At 45.7% G+C, this 27,864-nt stretch overlaps 2 protein-coding genes across 8 annotated transcripts; one reads left to right on the top strand and one right to left on the bottom strand.

The window, feature by feature from the left end:
• Positions 1 to 817: 817 nt before the first annotated feature.
• SAFB (scaffold attachment factor B) lies at positions 818 to 12,947 on the bottom strand. Of its 2 annotated transcripts, XM_057424550.1 has the most exons (21): positions 12,627 to 12,947; positions 11,507 to 11,594; positions 11,236 to 11,300; positions 10,947 to 11,153; positions 10,487 to 10,549; positions 9,252 to 9,279; positions 7,849 to 8,347; positions 7,369 to 7,418; positions 5,741 to 5,841; positions 4,999 to 5,148; positions 4,827 to 4,903; positions 4,569 to 4,708; positions 4,129 to 4,220; positions 3,652 to 3,758; positions 3,236 to 3,529; positions 2,851 to 2,988; positions 2,372 to 2,414; positions 1,860 to 1,981; positions 1,636 to 1,748; positions 1,475 to 1,526; positions 818 to 1,194 (listed from the first exon to the last, which is right to left on the bottom strand). In XM_057424550.1, the coding sequence occupies exons 1-21, from the start codon at positions 12,813 to 12,815 to the stop codon at positions 1,065 to 1,067; spliced, it is 2,748 nt and encodes a 915-aa protein (XP_057280533.1). In that variant the 5' UTR covers positions 12,816 to 12,947; the 3' UTR covers positions 818 to 1,064. The 2 variants fall into 2 exon arrangements, with proteins under 2 accessions (XP_057280533.1, XP_057280532.1); XM_057424549.1 differs by lacking the exons at positions 10,487 to 10,549; positions 11,236 to 11,300; positions 11,507 to 11,594; positions 12,627 to 12,947 and having other exon boundaries at positions 10,947 to 11,177.
• On the top strand, positions 12,288 to 27,719 carry LOC130607458 (scaffold attachment factor B1-like). Of its 6 annotated transcripts, none has more exons than XM_057424546.1 (21): positions 12,288 to 12,437; positions 14,083 to 14,170; positions 15,810 to 15,874; positions 15,963 to 16,241; positions 17,355 to 17,417; positions 18,176 to 18,203; positions 19,158 to 19,656; positions 20,092 to 20,141; positions 20,736 to 20,836; positions 21,307 to 21,456; positions 21,549 to 21,649; positions 22,100 to 22,245; positions 22,392 to 22,480; positions 23,007 to 23,143; positions 23,729 to 24,022; positions 24,534 to 24,671; positions 25,391 to 25,430; positions 25,929 to 26,041; positions 26,715 to 26,821; positions 27,061 to 27,127; positions 27,336 to 27,719. In XM_057424546.1, exons 1-21 carry the CDS (start codon positions 12,423 to 12,425, stop codon positions 27,460 to 27,462), a joined length of 2,697 nt encoding a protein of 898 aa, XP_057280529.1. In that variant the 5' UTR covers positions 12,288 to 12,422; the 3' UTR covers positions 27,463 to 27,719. The 6 variants fall into 6 exon arrangements, 5 of the variants coding, with proteins under 5 accessions (XP_057280529.1, XP_057280531.1, XP_057280527.1 ...); XM_057424548.1 differs by lacking the exon at positions 12,288 to 12,437 and adding an exon at positions 12,867 to 13,313; XM_057424544.1 differs by lacking the exons at positions 12,288 to 12,437; positions 27,061 to 27,127 and adding an exon at positions 13,013 to 13,313.
• Positions 27,720 to 27,864: the final 145 nt, after the last annotated feature.

Raw genomic sequence — 27,864 nt, forward strand, 5'->3', positions numbered from 1 at the left:
CACCAGTGGTCATGAAGTGGTGGCCCTGTGCTGAAGTGCAGCCCCTGCTCTGAAGCTGCTGAACTGAACTGGTGGTGCTGTGCTTCTGAACACCCTCTGATGCAAGCCAAGCCAACAAGAGAGAACAGAATATATGCTGGAGTGCCTCTGCCAGATAGAGCACGTTAGTGAGGTGAAAGCTGCTTCTGTGACTTGTTACACAACTGGGAGTAACCACTGCTAGTTGCAGTACTTCTTGTTGATGAGTGTACTAGAAGGGAGTTGGTAAGTTTGTGATGGGAGATTAGCATTAGCTGTAGTAACCCGAGTGCTGCACCACATCAGGCTTTGCTTCTCAGGCAGGATTAGTCTGCCTCTGATTGCAATGACTTTGCTTTTGTCAGCATAGAGGTTTTGTGCTTCACTTGGTTTCATTTTAAGGACCAGAAGGGTTGGGGCTGGGCTGGAAATTGTCCTTCCATTGCTCAGCCTCCCTCCAGCTGCAGTCACTAAGGGCAGTGAGTAAGGTGGGTATTACAATCACTTGTTTGGTTCTGATTCCTTTACCAGACATTTAAAACCATCTGAATGATTTTGGCTGAAGGATGACAACTACCTCCAGGGCTGCAGCCTGCAGAAGGGTTTCTTACACTCAGGGAAGTTGCATTTGGTGCCTGGAGAACAATGTCCTGTGCATTTCCAAGTCAGTTTTGCAGCACCAGGTTCAAACTTTGACCACTGCTTCTCTCACGTAGGGTAATTAAGTTTTGAGTACTTCATCTTTGAAAGAAACCCCTGTAGTTTAATACACAACTGACTCAATTCAGGTTCCCAGGACTATTAAAACAATTACCTGTAAACTGGCTTTTATTTATGGAAAATGGAATGCTTCATTAACAAACATTTTAAATGGGATATGAACAACACATTACAAAACAAACGAGTTCACATTGGGTTGTGTGAAATAAGATGGTAGCAGCTTAAAAAAAAATGACACTTAAGAGTAGCCCACCAGTTACAATGAATGGTAACCTTGGGGAACAGCCTCATTTCAGTTGCCACCTTGAGTTAAAAACTAAAGACATTCAGTAGCGACGGTTGAAACGAGGGTCGTTGGGTCTGTTTGCTCTCTCCTGGCCGGCAAAGCCTTCCCCCTGCATTCCTCCTCCGTGCATCATCTGACTTTGGTTGCCACCTTGCATGAAACCTCCACGCCTAGAAAGGGATTCAGACACGTTAACTGCAGCGGTGACTCCTGATATGATGGGGATAGAATGGCTATTGTAATGGTGGAACTGGTGATACCAGGTTGAGAGAATGGCTGTTCTCTCACAGCTCTTGGTGTGATCTTTCACTCTTCAGCAACATTAAAACCATGGGAGCATTTCATCAGTCCTTGACATTTAAAGAAATCAGGTAACTTGATGCTCACCCAATTTAAGTAGAAGAGATGCCCCTTCAAAGGAAAACCCTCTGTTCTCTCTGAAGTCCTTACCCTGACATGCCTCCACGATGGATCACATGGCCAGGTCTGCCTCTACCTCCACCTGAAAAAGTTCCAATGCTTCCTTTAACTCCACAGCAGTAAGTTTTCCTTCATCCCCACAGACAGCAGTGCCTGTCTTTCCTCCTTTACACAGCACAACTGCAGCTCACCTTGCCATCGCTCATGATCTCGCCCCATCATCCCTCCATCCACACTGCTCTGCCACGAACGATCTTGATGTCCTTCAAACTTGCGGCCGTGATCTCCCCAGTCCCGTCCATCCCTGTGGGAGAGTGGAATTTATCCTTCTCATGTGAGCCAGAGCACACACAGTGTTTGACTTTTAAAGGGAAAGCAGCAAAGTCCCAACTGATCCTCAGTTCAATGCACTGACCGTGACTGCGGGGGCATCCCTCTGCTTTCACTCATCCTTCTGTCGGATCCGTAACTACCCCAGCTTTCCCGGGAATCTCGTGAGTGGCGGTCTGGTCCTCCATGGCGCTCATCTGGATAGTGCTGAAAGACAAAGATCACTGACAGGGCTGCCCAAACCAGGCTCTTCAGTTGTTTCAAGTTGCTCAGCTGTCATTATTCCATCCCAGAATTATTTAGGATGGAGACCATCTAGTCCAACCTCCCCACTCCCAGCAGGATCAGCCAGGGAAGGCCATCCTCAACAGTCTCCCATCAAGTTTTGAGTATCTTAACAGCTTCCCCATGCAAGTCACCGTGTGACCACCTCCATAGTTTAGTCATTGAACTAAATTTCATCTTATTAAAGAAAACAAGACAATCTGGTTGTCGAGAAGATACTTAATTCTAAACTACTGTTCTGTCTGACACACACTACAGAAACCCAGGCTGTAAGAAGTGAAGAGGTTCCTGTAGCTTTGTAAGGCAACTCACTTGTCCATCCCGATCTCCCATCATTGTCCTGGATCCGTCTCTCCTACAAACAGACAATCACAATCAGACTGTGGTAGTAAACATCCAGCAGCCTCTAAAAATCCATCTATATAACAACACAGGTGAAAGATCCTGCTTCCACGGAATGCCAACATCACCTACAAAAGGCACAAAGAGCTGCAAGTTATGGAAACCATGTCACGTTTTGGATTCCTGAAGAACCCAAGGTATAAACCCAAATGCCAGGTGCCTGCAGTATTATTTAGGATTCTCTGCAAGCAGAACACTTGGAGCCAGCCTGCCAGAAGGCTTAATTCATGACACAGGACAGAGCTCTTCATGGGGATGTAAGAAGTCTGCAGCCACTAAGCCACGCTTACAAACTGAAATGCAACCCAAACACACAAGTGAAGACAGGAAAATGTACCATTAAATCTGTTTTTCTTTTCCAGGGAACACCGTGGAGGGCAGACACCTACCTGTCTATTGAATGGTCTTGGTACCGGCCACGATCCCTGTGGTCGAAGTCGTGGAAGCGATCCTGGCGGCTGAAGTCTGAGTGGTACCTGTCATTCATTGCCATTCGTTTTGCCTCTGGCCAGTATGGATCATCTCTCCTGAAAGAAGGAACATGCTCACTTTAGCCAAAGTAATCACTTTTGATACTGTTTCTCCCATTCCAAGACAGAAGGGAGTTCAAGCAGATAGTCCAACTGGGGCTATTAAACATGCTCATGTCCATGCCATCACCAAGCTGCTGACAGATGGAAGCTGAGAGCACGTGGAGAACTTTTTATAGCACGGGCAGATGAGCCAGAACCTGGCTGCGTTTTCCACTCACAGCATTTCTCTTGCTGGCTTTACCTGCCATCGATGTCATACGGTCTCCTCATGGCAGAGCGACGCTCCTGCTCATAGCGCAGCTGCTCGTGCTGGCGCCGCAGTTCTTCTCTTTCCCTCTGGATGCGATCCTGTTCCCTCCTCCTCTCATGCTCTATGTGCATTCGTTCCCTTTCCAGTCTTTCTCTTTCCATCCGTTCCCTTTCGAGACGCTGCCGTTCGATTTCCAGCCTCTCCCGAGCGATCTCCAGCCTTTCTCTTTCCTCTCGTTCCCGGATAGTCTGCAGGTGCTGCTGCCTCTCCCGGCGCTCCCGAGTGCTGTTTGAACACACACAGAAGGTCACAGATCTGATACTTCCACAAGAAAGGAGGTTAGAATGGAAGAAGAAAAGGAAAAAAGCCAGGGAAGGGAAGCACCCGAGGCATTTCTCTGCTCTTACCGGCGCTGCTCTGCCTCCCTCATCTTCCTCTGGGCTTTGATTTTGTCAAATGGCACAATCCCTTGTCTCTCCCTGCTCTCCGATTTGCGATCCTGGCTCTTGATGCTCTGGATTTGATATTGAAGGAGAGAAACTCAATGGAGTACATTTACAAAAGGACAACTATCCCAAGCAATAATGAGCTCCATTTCCACTCATCCAGATCCAGGTCCCCTCACTTTCCAAGCAGGCTATTCTTTTAGTGTTACAGACACACCATAACAGTGCTACTGCCCATATGTGTTTGGGGGGGGGTTCAGTGCTGAATGGTATCAGTTCTACAAAAGGTATTTTACTAATTAGCATCTAAATCCACATTTTAGTAACTCCAACTGGACAAACCAGTAAGACCACTGCCGGTTCCATGTCACTTGGCAGGATTCAGTGCTTGTTTCTAAGGGAGACTGTCAACCTTTCCCATGCAGAAACATGACTTACTCGGTCTTTTGATGTAGTTGATGTTTTCACACTAATAACAGGTTCTCCTTTGGATTTATCCATTACTACTGTTCTCTCTGTTCCTTTACTTCCTAAATCCATCAGAGGTTGAGGGGAAAGACATGGAAAAGAACAATGAAACTACATAACTAACCCTACTCATTGCTATGCCAAACACTGTGCTCTCTAGAATGCCAAGACAGGCATTTAACCCTCTCTTCAAAAACCATTCTCCACTACACCTATTCCAGTGCTTCTGTTGAGCACAACACAATGTCAAACTCCCTCCCCTCCACCTCTTTATACCTTCTGGATTTCCCATTAGGAACCAGAACTAATTCCAGACCATTGGCAGTCCTTGGGAAAGAACCACCTACAATTAATTACTCGTTTTTTTCACCCTATCTTCTACTCTATGAAAAACAGAATAGCCGAATTACCTGACTTAATAGTTTTAGGTTGATCTGATGAACCTGGCTTCAGTTCCTCTTTCTCTTTTTTTTCCTTTTCATCTTTGTCTTCTGTCTTTTTAGGATCATCTTTTTGGTCAGATTTCTCATCCTTTTTAACACTGCCAGGTCTATAGAGAGATACTGGTATAGATTAGACTAATACAGAGGCAGAACTGAAAGGAGAATCCTAGCAATACCAAAACAAAGCAGCAAACACCTTTGGACAGAGGATTTCCAGAACAGTACCTCTCAGTGGCTGTTTCTTTCTTTGTTTCATTCTCTTTTTTATCGCTTAGCTTCTTCCCAGCGGGTTCACTTTTGGCCTGAAATGTATTTTGCACATCATCAGCTGAGAATGTGGCCTCGATCACTCGTACAATGCGGTGGTAGTGGGGTATCTTTGAGGACCAGTACTCACTTTTTCTACAGAGATTATCTTCCCATGTAACTCTGTTTTGTGGAGGTGAGTGATGCACTTGGTGGCTTCCTCAGCTGTTGACATGGTGACAAAGCCGTAGCAGCGAGCACCGGGGCTGCGAGCGTTAGTCACCACTTTGGCACCTACCACCTTGCCAAAAGAAAAGAGGGATTTACACTCCCTGGCACAAGTGTTGTCACAAGGAACATTACAAAGGTTTTACTAGCCCCATGGCTTTCAGGCAGACTCAAAGCTATGCCACACTTCATTTCTGTACCTGTTTGTAAAAGTCACATTTAAATTAGGGAGCACTGTCAGTAGTTCAATGTTCAGTAGCAGGTTGTTGCACAAACTGGTTTCTTTTACTCCAACGTGCTGACAGGAATCTTTAAACAGGCTTCAAAGTTTTGACAGAAATCCATATTTATGTCTCTGACATTAATTTTCTATTGAACTAACTCCTTCCATCTCCCATCTGACAGGGACATTTAACCTGCTAGTTGCTTTATCATTAATAAACAATTGCAGGAGCCTCCCCACAAACCAAGGCCCATAAAGTGCATTTTCTCTGCTTGGAAGCAAGTGACAGCAGGAAGGAGTGGGCATTCAGCATGTACTTTGGCCATTTTTCCCTTGCAACCACAAAGTCTTTTTGACCATTTCATTCCCTTCACTGGTAGTTTCAGTGTCAGGAGCTTAAGAAGTGTTATTAAGATAGTTTCAAATTAAAAGAAACCCTTACCTTCCCATATCTGCTAAACAGATTCTTCAGATCTGTAGCCCTGGTAGTGGAAGCCAGGCCACTCACCCAGAAGTTTCTACCAGAACCACTGGCAGTGCGACCTGAAGAGAAAAACAGATCAACCCAAACCTCCAAAACTTTGCTATTCCAAGAACTCCTTCAGATTTAGAAAGGAGCAGTTCCACCAAGTCTTTCGTATTTTTATATCAAAGAGCAAATAAAATGACGCACAGAACATTCTCCCCTCAGTATTCACATTCCTGAAGGCAAGAAGCATTGAAAGTGCAAAAACTTGAAGCTGGAACTACAAGCTTTGATGCATGCAGCAGGTTGTTATCTCTTGCGCTCCCTGACTCCAAAGCAATGTTGATGGGATGCAGACTAACCATGGGAAGACATCCACCATAAAGCAAGGAAGTTTCCTCTCCTATTTTTGTCCACACGGATTCCACAGTTGGGGTAGGAGTCTGTGTGTGACTTTAGTTACAGGAGTTAGAGAAGACCCAGCTTCCTCCAACTGTGCAAGAGCACCAAATAAATCTGGCATCTAAACCAGAAAGATCCTTTGGAAGAAGGTCCACAGGGGCAAGGACATTATCAGACACCCAAATTCCTGAAGACTGTTTGGAATGCAGACTTCAAGGAGTCTTCCCAGTCCACAAAAAATCCTTGGCCAAAAGACACCATGTACAAACCTTTCAAATGTTCTGAAAGAAGAGAATAGAAGATTCCAGACTGTCAGCAAGAGGGAAAGAGACTCCAATGGAGCTGACTGTGAAGTAGCTTACACAGACAGGTATAACCCCAGATCTTGGAAGAAGCAGCTGACAATGAGTTCAGCCTGTGCCGTAAATCTCAACTAAAACCAAATTCCTCTTGTCCAGTGGATAGAAACAACTAATAATGAGTTTCTTCACTATGACAGGAATTGTAGAAACTTCTACACCTACAGTGCTGAACTACCAGCCTGCAGTATGCAAGGGGAATGCTAGCAGTCAGTTGCCCTGGTCAAGGTAGGAGGGAACAGAGGGGTGCGATGAGCTGCAGAGACTCAGCAGCCTGATGTATGAAAGGAAGAAGTATAATGAAAAGACGGAGCAGCAGACAGTGCTGATCAAGGCATTTTCATCTTGGATATGAGGCATATTTGCACCATGAACTGGATCTGTGTGGACAAAGATTTAATAGCATCAATCTAACCTGAAGACAGTATTAAGCTTGAAGTTTCTGTGGTATTTAAATACATGAAGACAAGATTCCAGATGACTTCAGCAAAACAGAAGTTCTGAAGAATTCCAGCTGTAAAGCAAACATAACTGAGGAAGGCACCTGACTCACTAACCACTGCAGGCAAGAATCTTCAGTGCCATGCAGGACATACTTGCCACTTGTTACAAGCTACCTTGGAAGATCAAGACACACAAGGCTGTGACAGATGGCCTTAGAAAATGTATAAAAGGAAAACTGGGGTTCTTTTTGCATAAATTGTTTAAAAACGAACAGAAAGAGGTTACTCTTTTATGGTATTTAACAACTGCAACGTGCTTTTCCACTGAAGTAGCCCATCCAATACAAAGCCAGATTCTCCAAGCAAGCACTGAAGTTCTGTTTTCTTAAAAGAAACCTACCTTTCTCATCCTTTGGTATTATCTTTGCATCTCTGTCCTCCTCACCGGGGCTAAAGACAAAACACCACGTTATTTCAGTCCGAAAGAAAAGAGTTTCACTAGAACTTCTGAAAAATGCTAAAGTTAAATACCTACCAGAAAATATGTTGCAAATGAAAACACACCTTTGTATACTTGATTTAAGAAATCTGACAGGAAATAATGAAGTCAGATTCTTAAACAGACTTATAGAGACATTTACAAATAAGAGTAATTTAAGAAAACAACCTCTGAAGGTTGAGGAAGGAAAAGAAATCAAACCCTCTTTGTGTTTAAAAACCAACAACATACAAAATCTGCCCATGGAGAAATAAAACAGACTCTTTAGGAATAGGCTACAATTTCATCAGTCTCGGTGGCCAATTGAAGGAAACAGCTTTATGCGCGTCACGTACCCAGCCATGACAAAAAGATCTGGTCTAGAACGGAGAAAAAACAAACCTCTTTTTCTGATCACCGCCCTCACTGGCTGAGGACTCTTTAGTAGCAGGGGGTTCCTCTGAATTAGCTTTGTCTTCTGCTTTCTTGGCATCTTCTTTGCTATCTTTGGCTTCGGGACCTGCGCCTTTGCCCGCTGGTTCCCCACTAGAGGCTTCCAGGCCTGGGGAGCGTTTGCTACTCTGATCGCTCACGCTCTCTACTACTAAAGAGTCAGAGTCCGGCTTCGCTTCCTCTATTGTCTGTTCACTTGTCTCCCCTTTCGCTACAACTAAACGCTTTGCTTCCTTCCTTGCCATAGCTTGGGCCGCTTTGCTGTCCAAATCTAAAGCATCTTCCTCCACCTGAGCGCCACCAAGAGCGTCCTCTTCCTCTGCCAGCCTCTTGCCTGGCACCACGTTACTGGCTTCCTGTGCATGCGCCCGCTCCGCTTCGGAAGTTTCTTCGTTAAGTAGCTCAGATTTACAAGTTTCCCCCAAAATGTCGAGTATTTTCTCATTTTCTACGGATTTAACAGGAATAGAATGGCACAAGATTTAATCACCAGGGAAATACAGCAATCACAAACGTGGAACTGGCATGGCTGCCACACTAACACCAAGAGAACTTCTAAGCTACACAGAGATTGGAAAACCCTAGTGTACACAGTGTTACAAGCTACCCTACCTGCTCTCTCACACGCTACCCAATCAGCCCTACAGTGTTAACAGGGAAGAAAAATGCCCCCAACAGATTTAACAACAACCTTCTGGCTCATCCTTGATATTCTTCATGCAATTGTTCAGCTCTGTTTCTTCTCTAGTTAGCTTCCAGAGTCCCAGATGTTTAACTGAACGTATCAAGACACTGAGGGTTCAATTTTTAAATTTCTGTGAAATTCTCTTAGCAGACAGTCCAACATGAGAACTGGGCATCTTCTGATGGTGCATGAGTGTGTTTGCAGTCCAGAAAGTGAAAAGTATCTGTATGAAATTTCCATGAAGAAACTCTCTTCTTTCTTCTGTATCCAGTAACTAAACTTTACATTTTAATGCCCTACAATATCTTTTTACTGCTTTCACTGCCTCTTTACTTAGTAAGAGTTTTAGGTGTGTGCAATATCACAAGATCTGTTTACAAGTAGAATCTTTAGCTTTTAAACTGTGATTAACTTCTCTAAATCCATTTATGTAGCTTAACAGGTTTTTAAACCATTTCATTTCACTGGGAATATTTCAAAGATGACAAGCATTACTTCACAGATCTGGGGATATGATTGGGTTTCCAATCTCTATGACCCTGCATGATCTGGATTGTCCATCATAAAAATAATGCAACTTATGTTTTTTTTTGCCTGGGGTTTTAATCGTTAATGGTTTAAAAAGTATTAGTTGAAAAGACAGGAATATGTTTTTCTTTAACAGTACCTGGCTCCAAGTGTAGCTTCTCCATTTTCTGTGTGGGAAAAGAAAACACAGAATGAGGATTTTAGGAAATGTATTTGGTAACACAGATCACAGACTGATTACACCCTCCCACCCCATCCCAAGACTGAAAACTACACAAATTCACCTCCTACATTTAGCACTTGTCACCATCCACTGGAACTTCGGTAGTTTTTCTGGCACATTAAAGCCTAATGAAAACATCAGCCACAACAGCATTCTCCAATCTAACTTGGAACGTTAAAGAGACAAAGTGCTTTCATGCACAACATCAACTGCAGAGCAAAACCCAAACCCAGCTGCTACTTGATATAATCAGCAGCAGAAAGAAATCAATAGCACAAGATCATTTTTACTTGCCACAAAGTGGGAGAGGTCTTGCTAGCTGACTGAAACTGGGGACAAGACCCAGGGGGTTCTCATCTGACAGACTGCATCCTGATTCGGAGAAAACTCCAGGAACAAACTTGCCACCAAAGTTTTCAAGCTGACAAGCAGGTATTCTTTACTGCAGCGCCGGGAGACACGGGGGATAGCTCCTCCTAACGTGTGTCACCCCAGTTGCCACAAGCCATCCTTTTATAGCCACTGGGCATACATACATATTCATGAGGCTACGTATGGATTACATAATTTTCCGGAAAGTTCCCCGCATGCATACAGAATTGTGGTGCTGGGCTCTGAGGGTCGTTTACTTCTTCCAAGGATCTTCATCGCTTCTGGCAGCCTTTGAAGCAGGCGCAGTAGATGCTCATACCAGTTTAATTGGTTCATTAGCACCAGAGACATAACAATCCTCCTATCCTCCTACTTATCAGTTAGTTTAGCTGTAGCCCATCCTGGACACCTGTGGTTCCCAGATACTCCTTATCCCCGTGTCCTGTTCTTCTAGACTGTTTTTCTTAAACTATGTCAACTATAACAATTTATCTTGTGAGAATTCTATGTTCTCTAGCTGTACTCTATTTTTTTTTCTCTATGTATCATGCACCTCAGTAATTTTCCATTGCTACTGTTACAAAGCCATCAAACGTAACATTACTTAAACCTAATTCTAAAGGTTTCTATATTCCATTTTGTGATTTGTGCCCCCTTGTTTCAATCCTGAGCAAGCCCACTATGTCTTGGATTCTGCTCCCATTTCATGTTATGGTCATGTTTTCTTAGAGTGAATACTGGCAAGAACAATCTGAAACACAGCTATGTATTTCATTTACCTTCATTTCTATTAAATCAGAAGAAGAGGCATCTAAATTGTTTTCAATTTCATCATAATCTTCCTAAAAAAGTAAAAGAGGAATTACAGCACTTCTTACAAAAAGTACCATTCACTTCTGCTGAAATACTGCATGCAATTCTCCCCAGCAATCACAGAGGAAATACCTACCAGTATTTGACTGATTCCAATTGCTCCTTCAGATTGTGACCCAAGAATGAGGAGCAATGTAAGTATTCTTAATGATTAATATCTTTCCCCAGTTACCTTTCCTTTTCATTTTGACATTGTCTATATCAAAGTTACTCTCATTTAGCGAGGAAATTTATTTCACGTTGCTGTGGTTACTGCACAGAACGTGTTTTTCCATTGTCCCATGTTGTACTACACTGAAATAACTCACTCATATGCCCATAAACTTATTAAATCCCTTCTGAAACGTTACAAAGATCTCTCCTCACCTCATTTTCCGTTAGCTGATCTGGAAGTTCTTTCATATCTGCTTCGACATTGTCTTTATTATCAGACAGAGAATCAAGGATATTATCTGGACTATAGTCTTCTCCACAGTCCACAGCACTGCTGTTATCTATTTCAGCTTCATCTAACACACTGATATCCATCATGTCAATGTCTTGCAAGGTATCCAGACTGGCTTCGATATCATCCTACAGAAAGAAAAAAGGTGGATGTGTATTTACTGCAAATGACAAATGTCAAATGATGTCTTAGTAACATGATTTCACTTGCCTGCCCATCTCTAGAGTTTTCTTCTAGTCCATTGTCTTCAACACCTTCTTCTTCTGGTTTTCTTCCTAAAAATAGCATCACTGAAGTGAAATACAGCACTAAATGTCATAACACGTCTACTCTTTGCTGAATTACATATTTAACGCTGAACTTGTTTCAACCAGTAATGATTAAAACCCTGATTTACAAATCCAGTACTGAAACAGAAGGAATCACCATGGGGCTCTGAGTTGTAGCTATATGGAAGCAAAGGGGACTGTATTTGTCATACCTTTACTAGCTCTTTTTGGCATTCTCTTGTTGCTCAGTTCGGAGGCCACAGGAATTTCATCAGGATCTCCCCCTTCCTCCTCGATAGCCTGTGGGAGACAGCAGCATGACATCCAGTGCACGGACCTCTGCTGAGAACAGTGCTGATCACACAGGGGGGTTGTCATTAGCACTCACAGTGTCAAGACCTTTCCTGCTTTTCCTCTTGCCCTGCCAGCGAGCAGGCTGGGGGGGTGTGACAAGCTGGGAGGGCACACAGCCAGGACAGTGGCTCTGTCTGACCACAGGGATATTCCAGACTGTAGGATCTCATGCACAGCAATAGAACTGATAGGGCTGCTATGACCTGGAGACTCAGCACCGCTCACATTGACAGCCAGCGATTGTTTCCTTTAATTTCACTTTTCTTGGGTGGGTTTCTTTTCCTCCTGAGTTTATCTTTCCCTTTTTAACATTATTAATCTCTCTTTACCACAATCCACGAGTTTTCTTTCACTTTTACCCTTCCAGTTCTCCCTCCCTATCCCCACCCATGTGGTACTCACCTGCCTACTCAGGTTAAACCCCATTTTGGGGGGATTTTCACTCAGAAACCTTAGAGTGTCACCCTATCCCACATCATCCCGCCAAGCAGCCCTTGGAAACACTCCATAGCAAAGTGCTGACCACACAACCGCACAGAAAGTTCCGGCTGAAGAGCAAAGTTCCCTTCCTCTGTCAACAACGCTTCTTATTCATTAGATAAGCTTAAAAGCGTATAAAAAGGGGAGGGACCGCCGCAGGAACTCGGGCGCACCCCACACACTGTTTCCTTCTCAACCTGCGGGACTGTAAGAACCCATAAACGGATCAGGATCGACTCCCGCTGGTCTGGACTAAGGAAACATGCGAAATTACATTCCGGAACGGCGGCAAAGATGGATTTAAGCGAGGTTTGGACACAGGAACCATGGGGACCGGCGGGCGGGGGGGGGACGACAGCGTCTCGCGCTCCCTCAGGCCCCGGCGCGCGCATGCGCCCAGTCCCTCAGGCCGGGGACAAAGGACCCGGATGACACCTCCTTTTCCCCCCTCCTCCTCCTCCTCCGCCGCCCCCTTCCCCCGCCGTGATCGCGCCTCACCTTCCTCAGCCGCTCCATGAGGACGCTCTTGTTGCCGCCGCTGTCCAAGTTACGGCGCTTGAGTTCGGCGCGGAGGTCGATGACCCGCAGCTCGCTCAGCCGCCGCGTTTCGGGTTCTGAGCCCAGAGCCGCGGCCGCACCAAGGGATGTGAAGTCCCCTAGCCCGGCCGCTGACTGACTCTCCGCCATTAAGGCGCCCTTCGATGTTTCCACCGAGAGGCCGAACGCGGCACAACCGAGCACCTCACCTTTAGATCGCGGCGCAAGATGGTGGACAGGCCGAGGCGCGGCGGGGGAGCGGGGGCGCAGTGCGCAGGCGCGGAGGGGCGGGGCCTGGCCGGAGCGGTGATTGACAGCTCTAGCGCATGCGCGCCGCGGCTCCTCCCTGCCCCCCCGCCTTTTACCTCAGCGCCTGTTGCGCTCGCCGCCATTTTGTGCCGCCGCGGCGGCTCCTCCGTTGTGTTCGCGGCCGGTGCGAGCCGAGCTAGCGGCCCCATGGCGGACAGCCAGGCAGCGGCTGGGCCGGGAGAACCCGCCTCTCTGTGTGCGGCTGGGCTCCCCGGTTCGGAGCCTGAAACCCGCCGGCGGCTGAGCGAGCTGCGGGTCATCGACCTGCGCGCCGAGCTCAAGCGGCGTAGTTTGGACAGCGGCGGCAACAAGAGCGTCCTCATGGAGCGGCTCCGGAGGGTGAGCGGGGGGGCTGTGGGGGCCCGCCCGGTGCCCTGAGGAAAATGGTGGCAAACACCCATGGAAAGTGGGCTGAGGGGGGCGGCGGGGCCGGGGAGGGTTAATGGAGGCCCCACCGGTCCGTGACGAGCGGGGCTTCGGTGTGCCGGGCCCCCGAGAACGGCGGGTGTCAGGGGGTAGCGGTGCGCTGTCTATGGGGGGAGCTTGTGGGGTTGGTTCCCTGTGGGTGTCTGTCGTTCCTATCCACGCAGCGAGCCCCCCACCTCCTTCCTGGACCCACACAGCACAGCGTGTCTGCTGGGTGTCGTATCCTCGTGCTATGCACTGAGCATGGATTTAAGATCCTGTTCGCTGTCTGCTAGGCTTACTGCTCCGTGCTTTTTCTTTCCTGGCTTTCCACCTCGTCCCTTGTCCCCTTAAGAGCGTTTGGCACTAGCGGCATGCAGGTCACCTCCGTTGACCTGGTGCTTGTGGCTCCTAGGGCCGGGCTTCTCACGCTGTCGCAACACCGCGGGTTGGGATGGACTTTTTCTGCCTCGAGGTCATGCTTCTCTCCAGAAACCTTCCACCAACACCTTCGCGCTTTCCTGCGTGCTCGTTGCTTTGCTCTGGTGGGCTTTGGGTTGTTGCTCCTTGCCTAACTCAGAGCACTAGGTTGTTGGTTTGGTGGGTTTCTGCCTTGGGTGTTCTGCTTTTCAGCTTGCGATAATGCACGAATGGGATTTGTATGTCTGTCTTGATATCTGTTTTTATCTTTTCCACTTAATAGGCTATTGAGGAGGAAGGGGGGAATCCTGATGAAATTCCAGTGGTTTCAGAAAATGTCATGAAGAAAACTCCAAAAAGAAGCAGCAAAGGTACAGGGCAGTTAGAGGGGATCTTCCACCCCATCCCCCCTTGAGTTTTCCTGGGACTTTTACTCATGGAATGGAGCCTTGCTGGTCTTTTTTTCCTGAAGTCTGCTTTTCCTTTTGTATTAATTTTGGAACTGATGCTGGCTGCTTTGCAATCTCAAAGCTATACCTAACATTGCATTTAAGGTCCCTTCCGACCCAGACCGTTCTGTGATTACTTGCCTGAGCCAGTACTGGGTAAAAGCTGCTTACTAAGCACAGTTCAATCTACTGTTCCTTTAATACGTTACTGATACTCTTCCTCCCCATTTGTGCTCAGGTTTTTGGGGCTGAATGGTATGGGGTTAATCTGGTCCTTTATTGACAGAGCTTCGTGTGATTTAATAAGGCAGGAATTGTGCCACTTGAAGGATCTGTTGGTTTGTTCTCAAGGTTCTCTAAAATTTATAGCAGGAATTCATAAATAATACTTGAAGCAGTGTCAGTCCTCTTAAAATAAATGAACCTTTATTTTTTTTTACATGACCACCTTTATAAAGGTTTTTTTTTGAGGTAGAAATGCAGAGTTTCCAGCAAATTCAGAAGAACCTCTATGGTGTGTTCTGCTTATTCTTCATAGCAAATAGCCTCTTTTTTCTCCCTAGAAGGCCAGTTTTTAACCAATTTCAGAAATTGGATCTGTTTTAAGGCTTTCTTTGTGCAGATTTTTTTCTCATGGGGAGACATAGTCTTACCATAATCCTTATTTTAAAGTCATTTTTCTAAAATGAGCATAGTTTGAGCTTATTTTGTAATGAAAGAGCGTTGAAAGTTTTGTGTTGGGGCTGAGCAGAATGAGCAGTTGTGCTGAAGGGTTTTAATCGTCATTTTTTACTACTTTAACATGTAAATCTGCGAGCTGAAGCTCCAGTGTTTTGCTGACTAATTTGTTTGACCCAGATTCTCATCATTGGCATGTTCTTTCATTTGCTTGCCATCTCAAAGGTGAAATCTTAATTGGGATGAGAACAGTCATGTGTGGGTAAAATCAGAGAGGTCTTTCGTAGCCACGTTCATTTTCAAGCCTCTGACAGATTGTCCTGGGATGTTTGGTGTCGGGATGGAGATAGACAAGATGCTCCTCTCAGCTCTAGAACCCCTTTCCCTTTTTTATTGTAATGTGCTTGTAGTTTGGTGATGAAAAATCACATTCCTAAAAGGTGACACAAGAGTTCTTGTTGAGCACTGAAGCCAGCGTCCTGTTGGCAATAACAGCAGAGCTGACATTAGATGTGCAGCTGGTGAAGGGAACACTGCAAAAACACACAAGGGGGGGGGTTACACAAGGGGGGGGGGGGGGGGGGGGGGGGTTGTTTGGTTGCCTTTCTCTTCTTTCTGGTAAATGTCTGTAAAGAAAGAAAAGGTTGAGCTAATAGTTACTGCAATAGCCTCAGCTGGGAAGCACAGTGGTGCTTGAACTCGTGACAGACCTTGGATTGTAGCTGTCTGTCAGTCACTGAGCTGGGATGGACACTCAGTTGTGGCAAATCAGGAAAAAGCAGATAACTAAACTGAATGGCATGTGAATCTGATGGCAAAATGAAGCTTGAAGGGGGAACGTACTGTGACCTGCTTTTCATTCTAATGGCCGTAATGTTGTTAGGACGTAGACCTGATGACGAGGGAGTAGAAGATAATGGTCTGGAAGAGGACTCGGGAGATGGACAGGTATGTGAGGCTGGGTTTGATGGGAAGTAGTGATAGTGTTGCCCACAAGTTACCATGACTATTATATATACTTTTTCTCTTTCCACAGGAGGATATTGAAGCAAGTTTGGATAACTTGCAGGATATTGACATGATGGATATTAGTGTGTTAGATGAAGCTGAAATAGATAATGGCAATGCGGTAGATTGCGGAGAGGATTACAGTGCTGATAATATTCTTGACTCACTGTCTGATAGTAAAGAAAATGCTGATGCAGAAGTGAAAGAACTTGCAGATCAGCCTACAGAATATGCTCTAGGTAACTTGGAGGCATCCCCACAATTTTCAGACATTAAAGAAGAATCAAGAGAAATATCAGTAGTGATGGTATGCATCTGTTCTGTGTGTGGAATCAGATTCTTTTTTTCCTTTATTTTTTATTTTTTAAGTAGCAGACCAGTAGCTAAAGAGTATTTGCAACAATTTGGGGTTCTGCCAGGTCTCATGGGCTTTGCTTTTGCTTTTACATATCTGTGGAAATAGATTTTCAGTTGGTTGTAGACATGGGTCTAGAAATGACTGGCAGTCCAGACAGCATTCATTTGAATCATGCTTTAAACTCTGCTCCACCTTCTGTTTACATTCCCCTCTTCATAGCTTCACTTAGGAGGACATGTGAGGCCTGCAGATGCTGCAGCTTCATCTCAGCTGAGCAGCAACATTCTGGGAACTATATTCCAGATGATCTTTCTCTTAAAAGAGGGTCTCACAGTTACTTCTTGAAAGTAGTTTTATGTTGACTTTCTGTGTTCATCTGCCTGTTGCACTGCTTATACGACATTGTCCATCTGGGCTAGAAGATAATTTCCCACCTCCCAAGTCAAGTGGTTATCTTCTGAAATGTATCTCAAAGCATTTGAAGGAGGTTATTTCTGCTACATCTCATTGGGAAGTGTGGCTCTTGCTTGTGCATGTACGTTGTGTCATTGGGATGGACTACAACATCCTAATTTGGGGAAGGTGGTTCCCTCCCGAGATCTGAAAGTTGCAGAAATAAGCTTAATCCTATCCCTAAGCACCTCCTACCCCAGACAAGCAACTAGAAATACCCACAAAGCATTTCCATTCAGTGACTGAGCTACCAAGTCCAGGTCAGCTCCTGCCATCTTTTATCACTAAACAGTTAGCAAGTCCCGTAGACTTTTTGGCTTTACGTTGTTGCTGTAAATAAGAGATAAAGACAAGAGAAAGTTTGCGATTGGAGTCCCCATCCTTAAAAGATTTTGATGAGCTGCCCATCATGTGGGAGGTAATGAGAAAGCTTATTCAGTCAGTGGGGATTGGGAAGAGGCCTGAGGGTCAGTTTTTACCCTTCCTGGTTGTTTTGGACACAGTATGTTTGCTTGATATCACTTGTCAGTGAAAATAAAAGCTGTTCTTTCAGGTTTCATTCACAGTACCATTTTTTGAATGGATAACAAAATATCTTCTGTTTCATAGGTGGAGGTTGAAGATGTTGGAACCAGTTTAGATGCTGCTTCAGCTGATTTAATCGTAATAAAGGTAAATGGCAACCCAGTTTTTCTTTACAAACGAAAAAAGGCTTAATATATGCCTTATATAGTAAATGTAGTGTTATATCTATTAAATGTCACTAAATCTGTGTGCAGAAACAGTGTATGTGCAGATAGTACACAGTGGGTACGCATCTGTCAGCTCATATCTATGTGATGTATATTCCATACTGAGATTGGGAAGTAGATTGGATTCTTTTTACGTATTGTATAAACCAACTCAGTACCTTAACATTCTGTTTAACTTCCATCGCAAGCATACGTATCCCATGAAAGCTGAAACCAGTCTATTCCTGAAACACTGGCTTGGTTTCCAGCTCGCTCCTGGTAGGTTAAGGAATTGTAGCTCCAGGTGGAGCTAGTGTTTGTAGGGATGCTGTTTCCAGAGCACAGACTTCTTACTATAGACTCTAGAGAAGGGCAACACAAAGATGAGCTTTGCTCTGCTGCTAACAGTTGTTGATCTCTTACCCATGGGAACATGCGCCATGTGTTCAATATTTGGAGAAATATCAAAGTTCTTACGCATCTTGTAAAACTTGAAGATGTTAAAAAAGTAATGTTAAACCTTCTTGGGAGAAAATCTCTTAAAATTCAGTGTTTTCCAAGTGGAAGCAGGCTGAATTATAGTTACTCTTCCCCTAAATTCTCCTCTACTGAGGAGGTTGGGAGTTGTTATTAGGAATGACATGTTGCCTTCTTACAGAGTAGTGATACTTCTCCATTTCTTACCCTTTTTCACTGCAGGAACTTGAAGTGTTACCTTTGGAGCCAGGTACTGTTTTTGGGGGTGGGTTTTTTTGGTAGTTTTTTGGTGTTTTCTGTTTTGTTTTAAAGCCAAAAAAAAAAAAAAGTCCTGGGGGCATTGCAACAGTTTCATTCTTCATTGAATTCTTTTTTTGTGTCCCTGGTTATTTTAATGCATTACTGTAGTGTACGTTGTTATGGTGGACAGTCCAGGACATGCAGGGTCATGGAGATTGGAAACCCAGTCATATCACCAGATCTGTGAATAACCACCTTGGGAAAACATGTCTTTAACATGATTCAGAGGTTCCAGAGAGCTGGTGCCTAGAGTGAAGTTAAGGAATGAGCCTTAAAGATGTAAAGGTTCTGCAAACAGATCTTGTGATATCACACTGTGCTGTAGTGCTGTGAATATCAAGACAGGAGCATAGGTAATGCAAAGCTTTGGTACAGAACTGCAACTAAATGAGTGACTGGACTTCAGAAGAAGGAGCACACTGTCGTCACAGGAATTTCCTACGGATCTGAGTTGCTTTCTGGACTGCAAACACACTCATGCACCATCAGAAGATGCCCAGTTCTCATGTTGGACTGTCTGCTAAGAGAATTTCACAGAAATTTGGAAATTGAACTCTCAGTGCCATGGTACGTTCAGTTAAACATCTGGGACTCTGGAAGCTAACTAGAGAAGAAACAGAGCTGAACAATTGCATGAAGAATATCAAGGATGAGCCAGAAGGTTGTTGTTAAATCTGTTGGGGGCATTTTTCTTCCCTGTTAACACTGTAGGGCTGATTGGGTAGCGTGTGAGAGAGCAGGTAGGGTAGCTTGTAACACTGTGTACACTAGGGTTTTCCAATCTCTGTGTAGCTTAGAAGTTCTCTTGGTGTTAGTGTGGCAGCCATGCCAGTTCCACGTTTGTGATTGCTGTATTTCCCTGGTGATTAAATCTTGTGCCATTCTATTCCTGTTAAATCCGTAGAAAATGAGAAAATACTCGACATTTTGGGGGAAACTTGTAAATCTGAGCTACTTAACGAAGAAACTTCCGAAGCGGAGCGGGCGCATGCACAGGAAGCCAGTAACGTGGTGCCAGGCAAGAGGCTGGCAGAGGAAGAGGACGCTCTTGGTGGCGCTCAGGTGGAGGAAGATGCTTTAGATTTGGACAGCAAAGCGGCCCAAGCTATGGCAAGGAAGGAAGCAAAGCGTTTAGTTGTAGCGAAAGGGGAGACAAGTGAACAGACAATAGAGGAAGCGAAGCCGGACTCTGACTCTTTAGTAGTAGAGAGCGTGAGCGATCAGAGTAGCAAACGCTCCCCAGGCCTGGAAGCCTCTAGTGGGGAACCAGCGGGCAAAGGCGCAGGTCCCGAAGCCAAAGATAGCAAAGAAGATGCCAAGAAAGCAGAAGACAAAGCTAATTCAGAGGAACCCCCTGCTACTAAAGAGTCCTCAGCCAGTGAGGGCGGTGATCAGAAAAAGAGGTTTGTTTTTTCTCCGTTCTAGACCAGATCTTTTTGTCATGGCTGGGTACGTGACGCGCATAAAGCTGTTTCCTTCAATTGGCCACCGAGACTGATGAAATTGTAGCCTATTCCTAAAGAGTCTGTTTTATTTCTCCATGGGCAGATTTTGTATGTTGTTGGTTTTTAAACACAAAGAGGGTTTGATTTCTTTTCCTTCCTCAACCTTCAGAGGTTGTTTTCTTAAATTACTCTTTTATTTTTGTCAACTGCAAACCAGAATTGTCCGGTTGAGGATATGAATCCCATATTTCCTGTCAATCTTCCATAAATTTGCACAGATAGTGTTTATTTCAGAACTAATTTACTGGTAGGTATCCAACTTTTAGTGCACAGTCTAGAATTAATGATCTTTTTGCATATGGGTATTTGAATAACGTGGTGTTTTGTCTTTAGCCCCGGTGAGGAGGACAGAGATCCAAAGATGATCTCAAAGGATGAGAAAGGTAGGTTTTGGATGGATTTTGCTTTGTTTTCTTAAATACACAAATTACTTGAGGGGAAAAAATGTTGTGGGGTCAAATCTAACCAAGTTTGGAGTTCAGAAGTTCATTTTTGCGGGACGCAATGCATGCATTGATGTTAAGATTGACTGGGAGACGTGGAAATAAACTGGCATTTGAAGATACTTGCAAACACCAGAGAGGGACTTTTCATCAGGGTCTGTACAATAGGACAAGAGGTAATGGGTTCAAGCTGAAACAGGGAAAGTTCAGTTCAGGTTAGATGTAAGGAAGTTGTTCTTTACTGTGAGGGTGCTGAGGCCCTGGCACAGGTTGCCTAGAGAGGTGGTAAATGCTCCATCCCTGGCAGTGTTCAAGGCCAGATTGGACAGAGCCTTGGGCAACATTGTCTAAGGTGATGCATCCCTACCTGTGGCAGGAGGTTGGAACTGGATGATCTTAAGGTCCTTTGCAACCCAAACCACCCTATGTTTCTATGAAGGAAAAAAATAGTGGTGGGTTTGTTTTTTTTAAGGTCATTACCATTTGTGTTCTTGTGCTTCATGGTCTTTCCTGTTTGGTTTGTTTGTACCTTAGGCCGTGGGGGCAGTGGTTCTGGCAGAAATCTGTGGGTTAGTGGCCTTTCCTCCTCTACTAGAGCTACAGACTTGAAGAATCTGTTCAGCAAGTATGGAAAGGTACGGGGCAGATGTGTACATTAACAAACCCTTGCAGCTATTTCAAAGGATGACCTTAAATTTAGCACTTATTTTTCCTTATGATAACTGAGTAGGGTAAACTGACATTTCTTGTGTTCTTTTGAAACTGCAAGTAGCTTCATGAGGGAGGTTGCCTGAAAGTCACATTTTGGAGAACCTCTGTGCAGAGACCTGTGAAAATGGGGTGTCTCTTGACAGGAGAGACCGGTGGATTGTCATCAAGTGTGCTGAAGCCTAATTATATCTCTTGGGTTCCAGTTTGATTCTGGTTTAACCTGTTCCATTTCGAGGGAATGAAACTGAACAGTTCCTATAGCAGGGGCTGGAACTGGATGAGCTTTTAAGGCCCTTTGCAACCCAAAGCATCGCATGATTCTATGAAATGATGATTAGGTTTTATCTGGCAACAGATCTGCAGCCACAAAATGATCTGTTTTTTTTCCCCAAAGGTGGTTGGTGCCAAAGTGGTGACCAACGCTCGCAGCCCCGGCTCCCGCTGCTATGGCTTTGTCACCATGTCAACATCTGAGGAAGCCACCAAGTGCATTAATCATCTCCACAGGACAGAGCTGCATGGCAAAATGATTTCTGTGGAAAAGGTAAGTGGTGGCTATTTCATGACACCGCAATGGAAATAAACCTGAGCAAGTTGCAGGTCTTACAATACAAATATTTCTGCTTCAAATTGCAGGCAAAGAACGAACCAGCTGGGAAGAAGCCTTCAGACAAAAAGGAGGGGGAAACAAGGAAGGAAAAAGACAGGCACCATTCTTCAGAGCCCAAGTCTGAGAAGTAAAGTGGTTTTGGGTATTTTTTGGTGTTTAAAGACCACTCACTTGAACTGCAGCCGTGTGAGCAAAGTGAACAGTAATAAATCTCGGTGTGTTGCTTCACACGGCATCTGAAGTGTAGGAGTAATACTGAGAAAGATGAAATTGGTGGTGTACAGCAGCAAGTGCATCTTAATTTGTTCTCTGTTCAGAAATCTGGAGCTTTTCAGGGGTTAGTATCAGATCTTGTCAGTTGTATCAGGAGATACCCAGTTAGCCTGTTCCTAGATAAACCCTGAAGTACATGTTGGCTTCAGCACAGCAGATGGAAGGGTTGGGAGTGGGGTTTTGGAGAGTACTTGTGTTGAGGGTTTTTTTGGAGGGTGAGGAGGTTTACATGGTCGGCTTGGTCAGAATGGGTGTATAGCACTTCTTGTTAGGTTATCTCTACTAAAGCAAAGTTTACCTTTAGGTCTGTTGGTGTTAAGAAGGAGGAGAAGCCTGACAAAAAAGATGATGCTAAGAAAGCAGAAAAAGATGGAAAAGATGAAAAAGAAGGAAAAGAGAAAGACGACCAAAAGGCTGGATCCTCTGATAGATCCAGGGCAAGCAAGTCAGGTAATTCCAGCTGCCTTTCAACAAACCTCAATAAAACCTCAGTAAAATCACTTTTTACTGCTTTAGTATCCCAGTGGTTTGAAATCTGACAAGGATTATTGAATGGCTTGCACATTATTTATTCTTGGGTGGGTTTTGTTTTCTAGCGAGTCGAGGAACCGAGAGGACAGTGGTGATGGATAAATCAAAGGGAGAACCAGTTATTAGTGTGAAGACTTCCACATCAAAGGAGAGGGTAAGGACAGAAGAAAGCCTTTGTGTCAAAATAAGTGACAAACAGCTTTTTATGCGTGTAGTTTAAGGGGGTTTTGCCTCTTGGGAACAGTTCTTTTCTCACTTTTAGAAAGCATTAGGGTGTTCAAGATGCTGCAGAGGTAAATGCTGGTGCTTCACCTTCTTCATAGCTTTTGTCAGTGCTGTCCTAGTCACAGACACGGAATTGCACTGTGAAAATGGTGTTAAGATGATGTGTTTCCCCAAGCGCGGAGCGTGGCGACTGGTGACCTTTAAAGTCACGTATCACTTGCCACCGACACAAGTCACATCATGTGCCCGAAGTATTTATATATACAGAAACCCATTAAACTTGTAGCCAAAGGCAGGGTGCTTTTCCCTGCGTGGCTTTCCCATGGAATGCCAACGTCTCGGAGAAGGTGGGCTGTCTGTTTTGCTCAGGTTGGCACAAGGTAGGCCTTTTACCTTGGGATATCAGCCGAAAAACACACCGTGTTGAGCTCCTGTGTTGTTTTGCTTGAACTCAGAGTACAAAGAGCCAGGACCGCAAATCCGAGAGCAAGGAAAAACAAGATATTTTATCCTTTGATAAAATCAAAGAGCAGCGAGAGCGGGAGCGGCAGCGACAGCGGGAGCGGGAGATCCGGGAGACGGAAAGGCGCCGGTGAGTTCTCTCACGTTCCCCCTCGCCTTTGGACAGCATTTGGGTTTCCTTCCCTCCTCTGTGTTTGGAACAGGCCAGCGGCCCCCCAGCATTAGGATCTCACATGGATTTGGTGCTAATCTCTTGATCGAGCATGAATAAGGCCAAATGATGAAGGTTTTTACCACTAAAATCTCTCTTTTCCAAGCCTGTGCTTTTCAAGAGGCTCTTGTGGAGCAGTAACCTTTGTAGGTGCTTCCAGGTCCACTCCATGTGCATTTCTGTGTTTGACTTCTTTCCATGGAAGCTTGTAAATGCTTTTTCTGTTTGTCAAGCTTCTGTCTTAGGACATGTTTTGCTCTGTGAAAGCTTTCTCAGAGCTGATGGAGATAACTCTCTTACTCACGCAGAAAGCTTATCCTTGCTTTTCATCTGGATCTTTCTTCCCTCCCCCCCTAAACCAAATAGCTGTGATTTAGATGAGCTCATTCCCATTTGAGCAGGTAGTGGGAAGAACAGAAACAAGAAACCCCACTATAACAAAGAAGCCAGAAAGCTGAGACTGAAGCTCCTGGACTGACACCAAAGTGTCTCTCTTTCCCTCAGAGAGCGAGAGCGGCGGGATCGGGAGCAGCGGCTTCAAGCTATTCACGAGCGGGATGAGAGGCAGCGGCTGCAGAGGGAGCGGGAGCGGCTGGAATTCCAGAGGCAACGGCTTGACAGAGAGCGCCTGGAGAGGGAGAGGTTGGAGAGGGAAAGAATGCACATAGAGCAGGAGAGGAGGCGAGAGCAGGAGCGGATCCAGCGGGAGCGTGAAGAGCTGCGGCGTCAGCAGGAACAGCTCCGCTATGAGCAGGAGCGGAGATCTGCCATGCGGAGGCCTTATGATCCTGATGGCAGGTAATGATAACCAAACCATGATGGGATCCCAAAGTCTCCAGTTATAGAGCATTGTAAAGCCCTTGTGAATTGGGAGTGCTCTTGCTGGAGCAGCTGTGGGAGCTTACAACTGAAAGACTGTTTCCATGCTGCTTTGAACCCTTGGATATTGAGCTGGATGGGAGACCAAATGTTCATCCTTTTCTCTCTGTGAGCACCATTTTTTGCAGCAGGTTTAAAACTCTTACATCCCAAAGAGGAGTGACCAAGGGCAAAAACTGCTTGTTTTTGTTGAAGCGGGATTGCTTGATGAGATACTCATTCTCTTCTTGCATCAGCACATGCTGAGGTCAAGCTTTAGTGTCAGTGCATCTCACCTCCTCTGAAGTGCAATGCAACTGAAGCACCCAGGAGTTCCTAGTTTTAAGTCTAAAACAGTGGTTTGGACAATTGCATGTGATGAAGCTTGCTCTCAAGTGATCGAGGAGGAAGGTGGGTTTGGAATCACTACTGATGGTGACCTCCTTTGCAGGCGGGATGACCCGTACTGGCCCGAGGCGAAGCGAATGGCGCTGGACGATCGGTACCATTCTGAATTCAGCCGCCAGGATCGCTTCCATGACTTCGACCACAGGGATCGTGGCCGGTACCAGGATCATTGTTTGGACAGGTTGGCAAGGAGATGTTTGGGTTTTTTTTTTTTCCCCCTATATCTTCATGAAAATGAGTGTCTTTTTGTGGAAGGGTGCCAAAAGAGAAGAGCGAAAGAAACAACTTGGGGTCATTTCTTGTGTTTAATTTCATCCTTGCTTGCAGTCCTGTGTTTCCATTGGGTTTGGACATGCTGGAAAGAGGCTGCATAAAGATTATAAGCCAAGTCCTAATGTAGTCTGCCATCATGCCAAGAGAGATCCCAGAACTGCTCTGGAGATGGATGGAAACCTGGTTTACAAGTCCCTGTTCATTAGCCTGAGCTTGAGCCATTTCCTTTTGCTGTAAAACCTTTCCTGCTTTCATGTTTGGAGCCCAGCTAGTGCAGATGTTTAGTTCCACAGTTCTGCATTGTGCTTATTGAGACTTCTGTCTTGCTTTGCTTCTGCTTGAAACTCATTTCTCATAGTGGAAGGGTCACTCAGTCTTCTCCCTTGGTAGCATCAAGGGCCTGCCCATGCCTTGGTGACGCTTCACATGCCCTTATTACAGTAATAAGTGCCACTTTGAGCTCTTTGTGTGCTGTGGAACACGAACTCCTTTGAGTATCTTGCCACTAAACACATGGGCATTCAGCTTTACAGCCTAATGAGGATAAACTTTCCTGCCCTATTTCATACAGACATTGGCATTAGGATCACTGTGTGGATTCAACCAAAACTTTTCTTTCTGTTCTAGAAGAGACGGTTCAAGAGGAATACCGGATCGTGACGGGCAGGTGGGTGATAGCCAGTACCCCCTGCACTTAAAAGCCACACAAGCCAATCCCAGACTGGAAAGAACACAGTGCACACACTTCCTACTTCACCCATCAGAGGGGTCCCTTCTCTGATGTGTGTCTCTGAAATAATGGGTGTCCTAATTGCACGAGGGAGGTGACTGTGTGAAAACAGTTCCCCAGTGGCGTGCAAAACCTTTCATTTCTGAAAAGAGGTAGGAAGGAGGCAGATATTCTATGTGAACATGAAAGAGCTGCAGTTAGAATGAAGCCTCAAAGCCACCCTAGAAACCAGCAACCACCCTCCCCAGCTAAAAACCTCCCATCACTGAGAAGGGAGTGAAGCAAACACCTAGAGCGATCCATGGGACCAGTAAACCCAGAGACAGCTCCTGGTCTTTCTGTCAGCTTACAGAATCCAAACTGGAGCTGGTTTTTTGCTCACTTGAAAGAAAACCTGTATCAATGCTGAACGTAACACTGCCATTTGCCTTCCAGCACTACCCGGAGGAGCGGCACGGAGGGCCTGAGCGACATTCCCGGGATAGCTGGGGTGGCTATGGCTCTGACCGGAGGATGAATGAAGGGAGAGGGATCCCCCCCCCAACCCGGTTAGTGATTCCTTGGTTCCTCACATTGAAGCTCTTGGCATGAACCTTTGAAGGGTGACACGAGTGAATCCTGTCTCCAGATAGAAGCACGTTTCCACGTGTCAGGAGAGCGTTGGAGTGAGGAGAGAGGCGCTGCCCAGTTTAGCTCAGCTCCTGACTGGTTCTCTCATGAATAACTTTCTCTTCTGCAGCTGAGATTCAGCCCCATCCTGGATGCTCCAGTTCCACCTCCCACAGCCTCAGCTGGGCTTAGGGCTCAGGGTTTAAGGAAACTGGAGTCATAATCTCCAGTGTTGGGGGTGGAGAGCTGAGCCCCATCTGGTCATTTCTCTTTAAACCAGCCAGTCGAGCTGGGCACAGTCCAGAGGCATCATGTCCAGTTACCCCCTCAACCAGCCCACCAGGACTGGCCTAAATCCACCAGCCAGTCAATGAGTTGTTCCATGTTTAAGTACTTCAGTCCATTGTGCTGCTAACGCTGTCTCTGTGGAGCAAAGAGGTGCTTTGTGGTGTGGAGGATGCTGTCCAGCAGCTTTTCTTTGCCCAGTTGTTACTACAACTGTTGGGTCTTGGTTAACCATGGAGTAGCTCCGGATGGGTGCAGGGTTTGGCTTCCCCCATGCTGCTCAACGAAGAAGGGACCCACTAGAAGATGTTCTTTTATGTTTTGAAGAGCTGGCCGTGGCTGGGGAGATGATGGCCCAAGGTTAGAGGGGCACCGAGATCGTTCATGGCAGGGCAGTGTGGCTGGAGGAGTGATGGGACGGGATCGTGAGCAAGGTACACTTGCTGCTTCCAGTGTGGTTTCCCCTCTTCCTGCTGCTCGACTTCCAGCAGCAGTTCCAATTCCTCTGGAGCTTTAGCAGCATTGCCAAGAAAGCAAATGAAATTCTGGGAAGCAGGTGTTTTTTTTCTTAGGAAAACACAAAAAGTCTTTTTTTTTCTTCTTTTTTTTTTTGTCTTTTTTTCCTTTTTTTTTTTTTTTCTTTTTCCTTCCTTTTTATTTCATTTTCAATTAGGTGGTGATAGAAGCATGCCTGGTCAGTCAGGACCAGGCCATGTGGTGAATCGAGGAGGGCTGTCAGGGTAAGGAGCTTTGTCAGAGTGCTTCTCATGTCGTGATAATAGTTGCCCTGTCTAACAGAAGACACCCCTGTCTCAATCATGACAAACACTTTTCGCCTTCTCCTTAACTATGGATTGGCAAGTAGAAAACTCACCCAAAGCCACCTCGTTGCTCTGAGCCCCCTGCCCCTTCCTGGGCTCATCTCAGGGGGGTTGCTCTTGGTTGCAGGCGCGGAGGCTTCGCCCAGGTTGGGAACCAGAGCCAAGTCCTGCCCAGCACCGGGATCCAGGGAGTGTTTGTGGGACAGGAGCGGCTGCCCCGGCCCCCGGAGCCACGCTTCACCCGCCGCTACTGAGAGCCCCCATCTGCCCCTACAGAGCTCAATCTCTATTTTTCTTTAATGACAATGAGTGGTGACTTTTATGCCCCTTGACTTTGCCAGGACACCAGGAGGCTGCTGTTGCCTCGTAGTCAAATGGTAACTTTGCGTCAGTTTGGTTTTACTCTTTCTTTTTGTAATAAACGTCTTCTTGGTCAAACATCCCCTCACGTTTCTGGTAGTTGAAACATTCCAGTTTGCAGTAACAATAAACTCGGTTTTGGCTGCTCCTCTCTTGGTTCTGGAGTTCTTGGTTAGGGGGCTTGTAGGGCAGCGGAGGAAGGAGATGAGTTCGTGGTTAGGGGGCTTGTAGGGCAGCTCCAGTGCCTGAAGGGGTTGCAGGGAACCTGGAGAGGGGCTTTGGGTATGGGGAGCCCG

The sequence above is a fragment of the Pezoporus wallicus genome, unplaced genomic scaffold, assembly GCF_028554395.1.
Source record: "Pezoporus wallicus isolate ANWC-B61680 ecotype Strahan unplaced genomic scaffold, APGP_CSIRO_Pwel_v1 contig_8376, whole genome shotgun sequence".
Classification (NCBI taxonomy): Eukaryota; Metazoa; Chordata; class Aves; order Psittaciformes; family Psittacidae; genus Pezoporus; species Pezoporus wallicus.

What these genes read in the sequence shown, in the direction of transcription:
- SAFB (XM_057424550.1), bottom strand. Translation starts at nt 12,815, where the DNA reads ATGGCGGAGAGTCAGTCAGCGGCCGGGCTAGGGGACTTCACATCCCTT. An exon ending in CTGATTTAATAGAAATGAAG is followed by an intron (nt 9,280 to 10,486) that starts GTAAATGAAATA and finishes TTTCCCACACAG; the next exon opens with AAAATGGAGAAGCTACACTT. An exon ending in ACCTAAAACTATTAAGTCAG is followed by an intron (nt 4,221 to 4,568) that starts GTAATTCGGCTA and finishes TGATGGATTTAG; the next exon opens with GAAGTAAAGGAACAGAGAGA.
- LOC130607458 (XM_057424548.1), top strand. Translation starts at nt 12,894, where the DNA reads ATGGTGGACAGGCCGAGGCGCGGCGGGGGAGCGGGGGCGCAGTGCGCA. An exon ending in CAGGATCATTGTTTGGACAG is followed by an intron (nt 24,672 to 25,390) that starts GTTGGCAAGGAG and finishes TTTCTGTTCTAG; the next exon opens with AAGAGACGGTTCAAGAGGAA. An exon ending in GGGACGGGATCGTGAGCAAG is followed by an intron (nt 26,822 to 27,060) that starts GTACACTTGCTG and finishes ATTTTCAATTAG; the next exon opens with GTGGTGATAGAAGCATGCCT.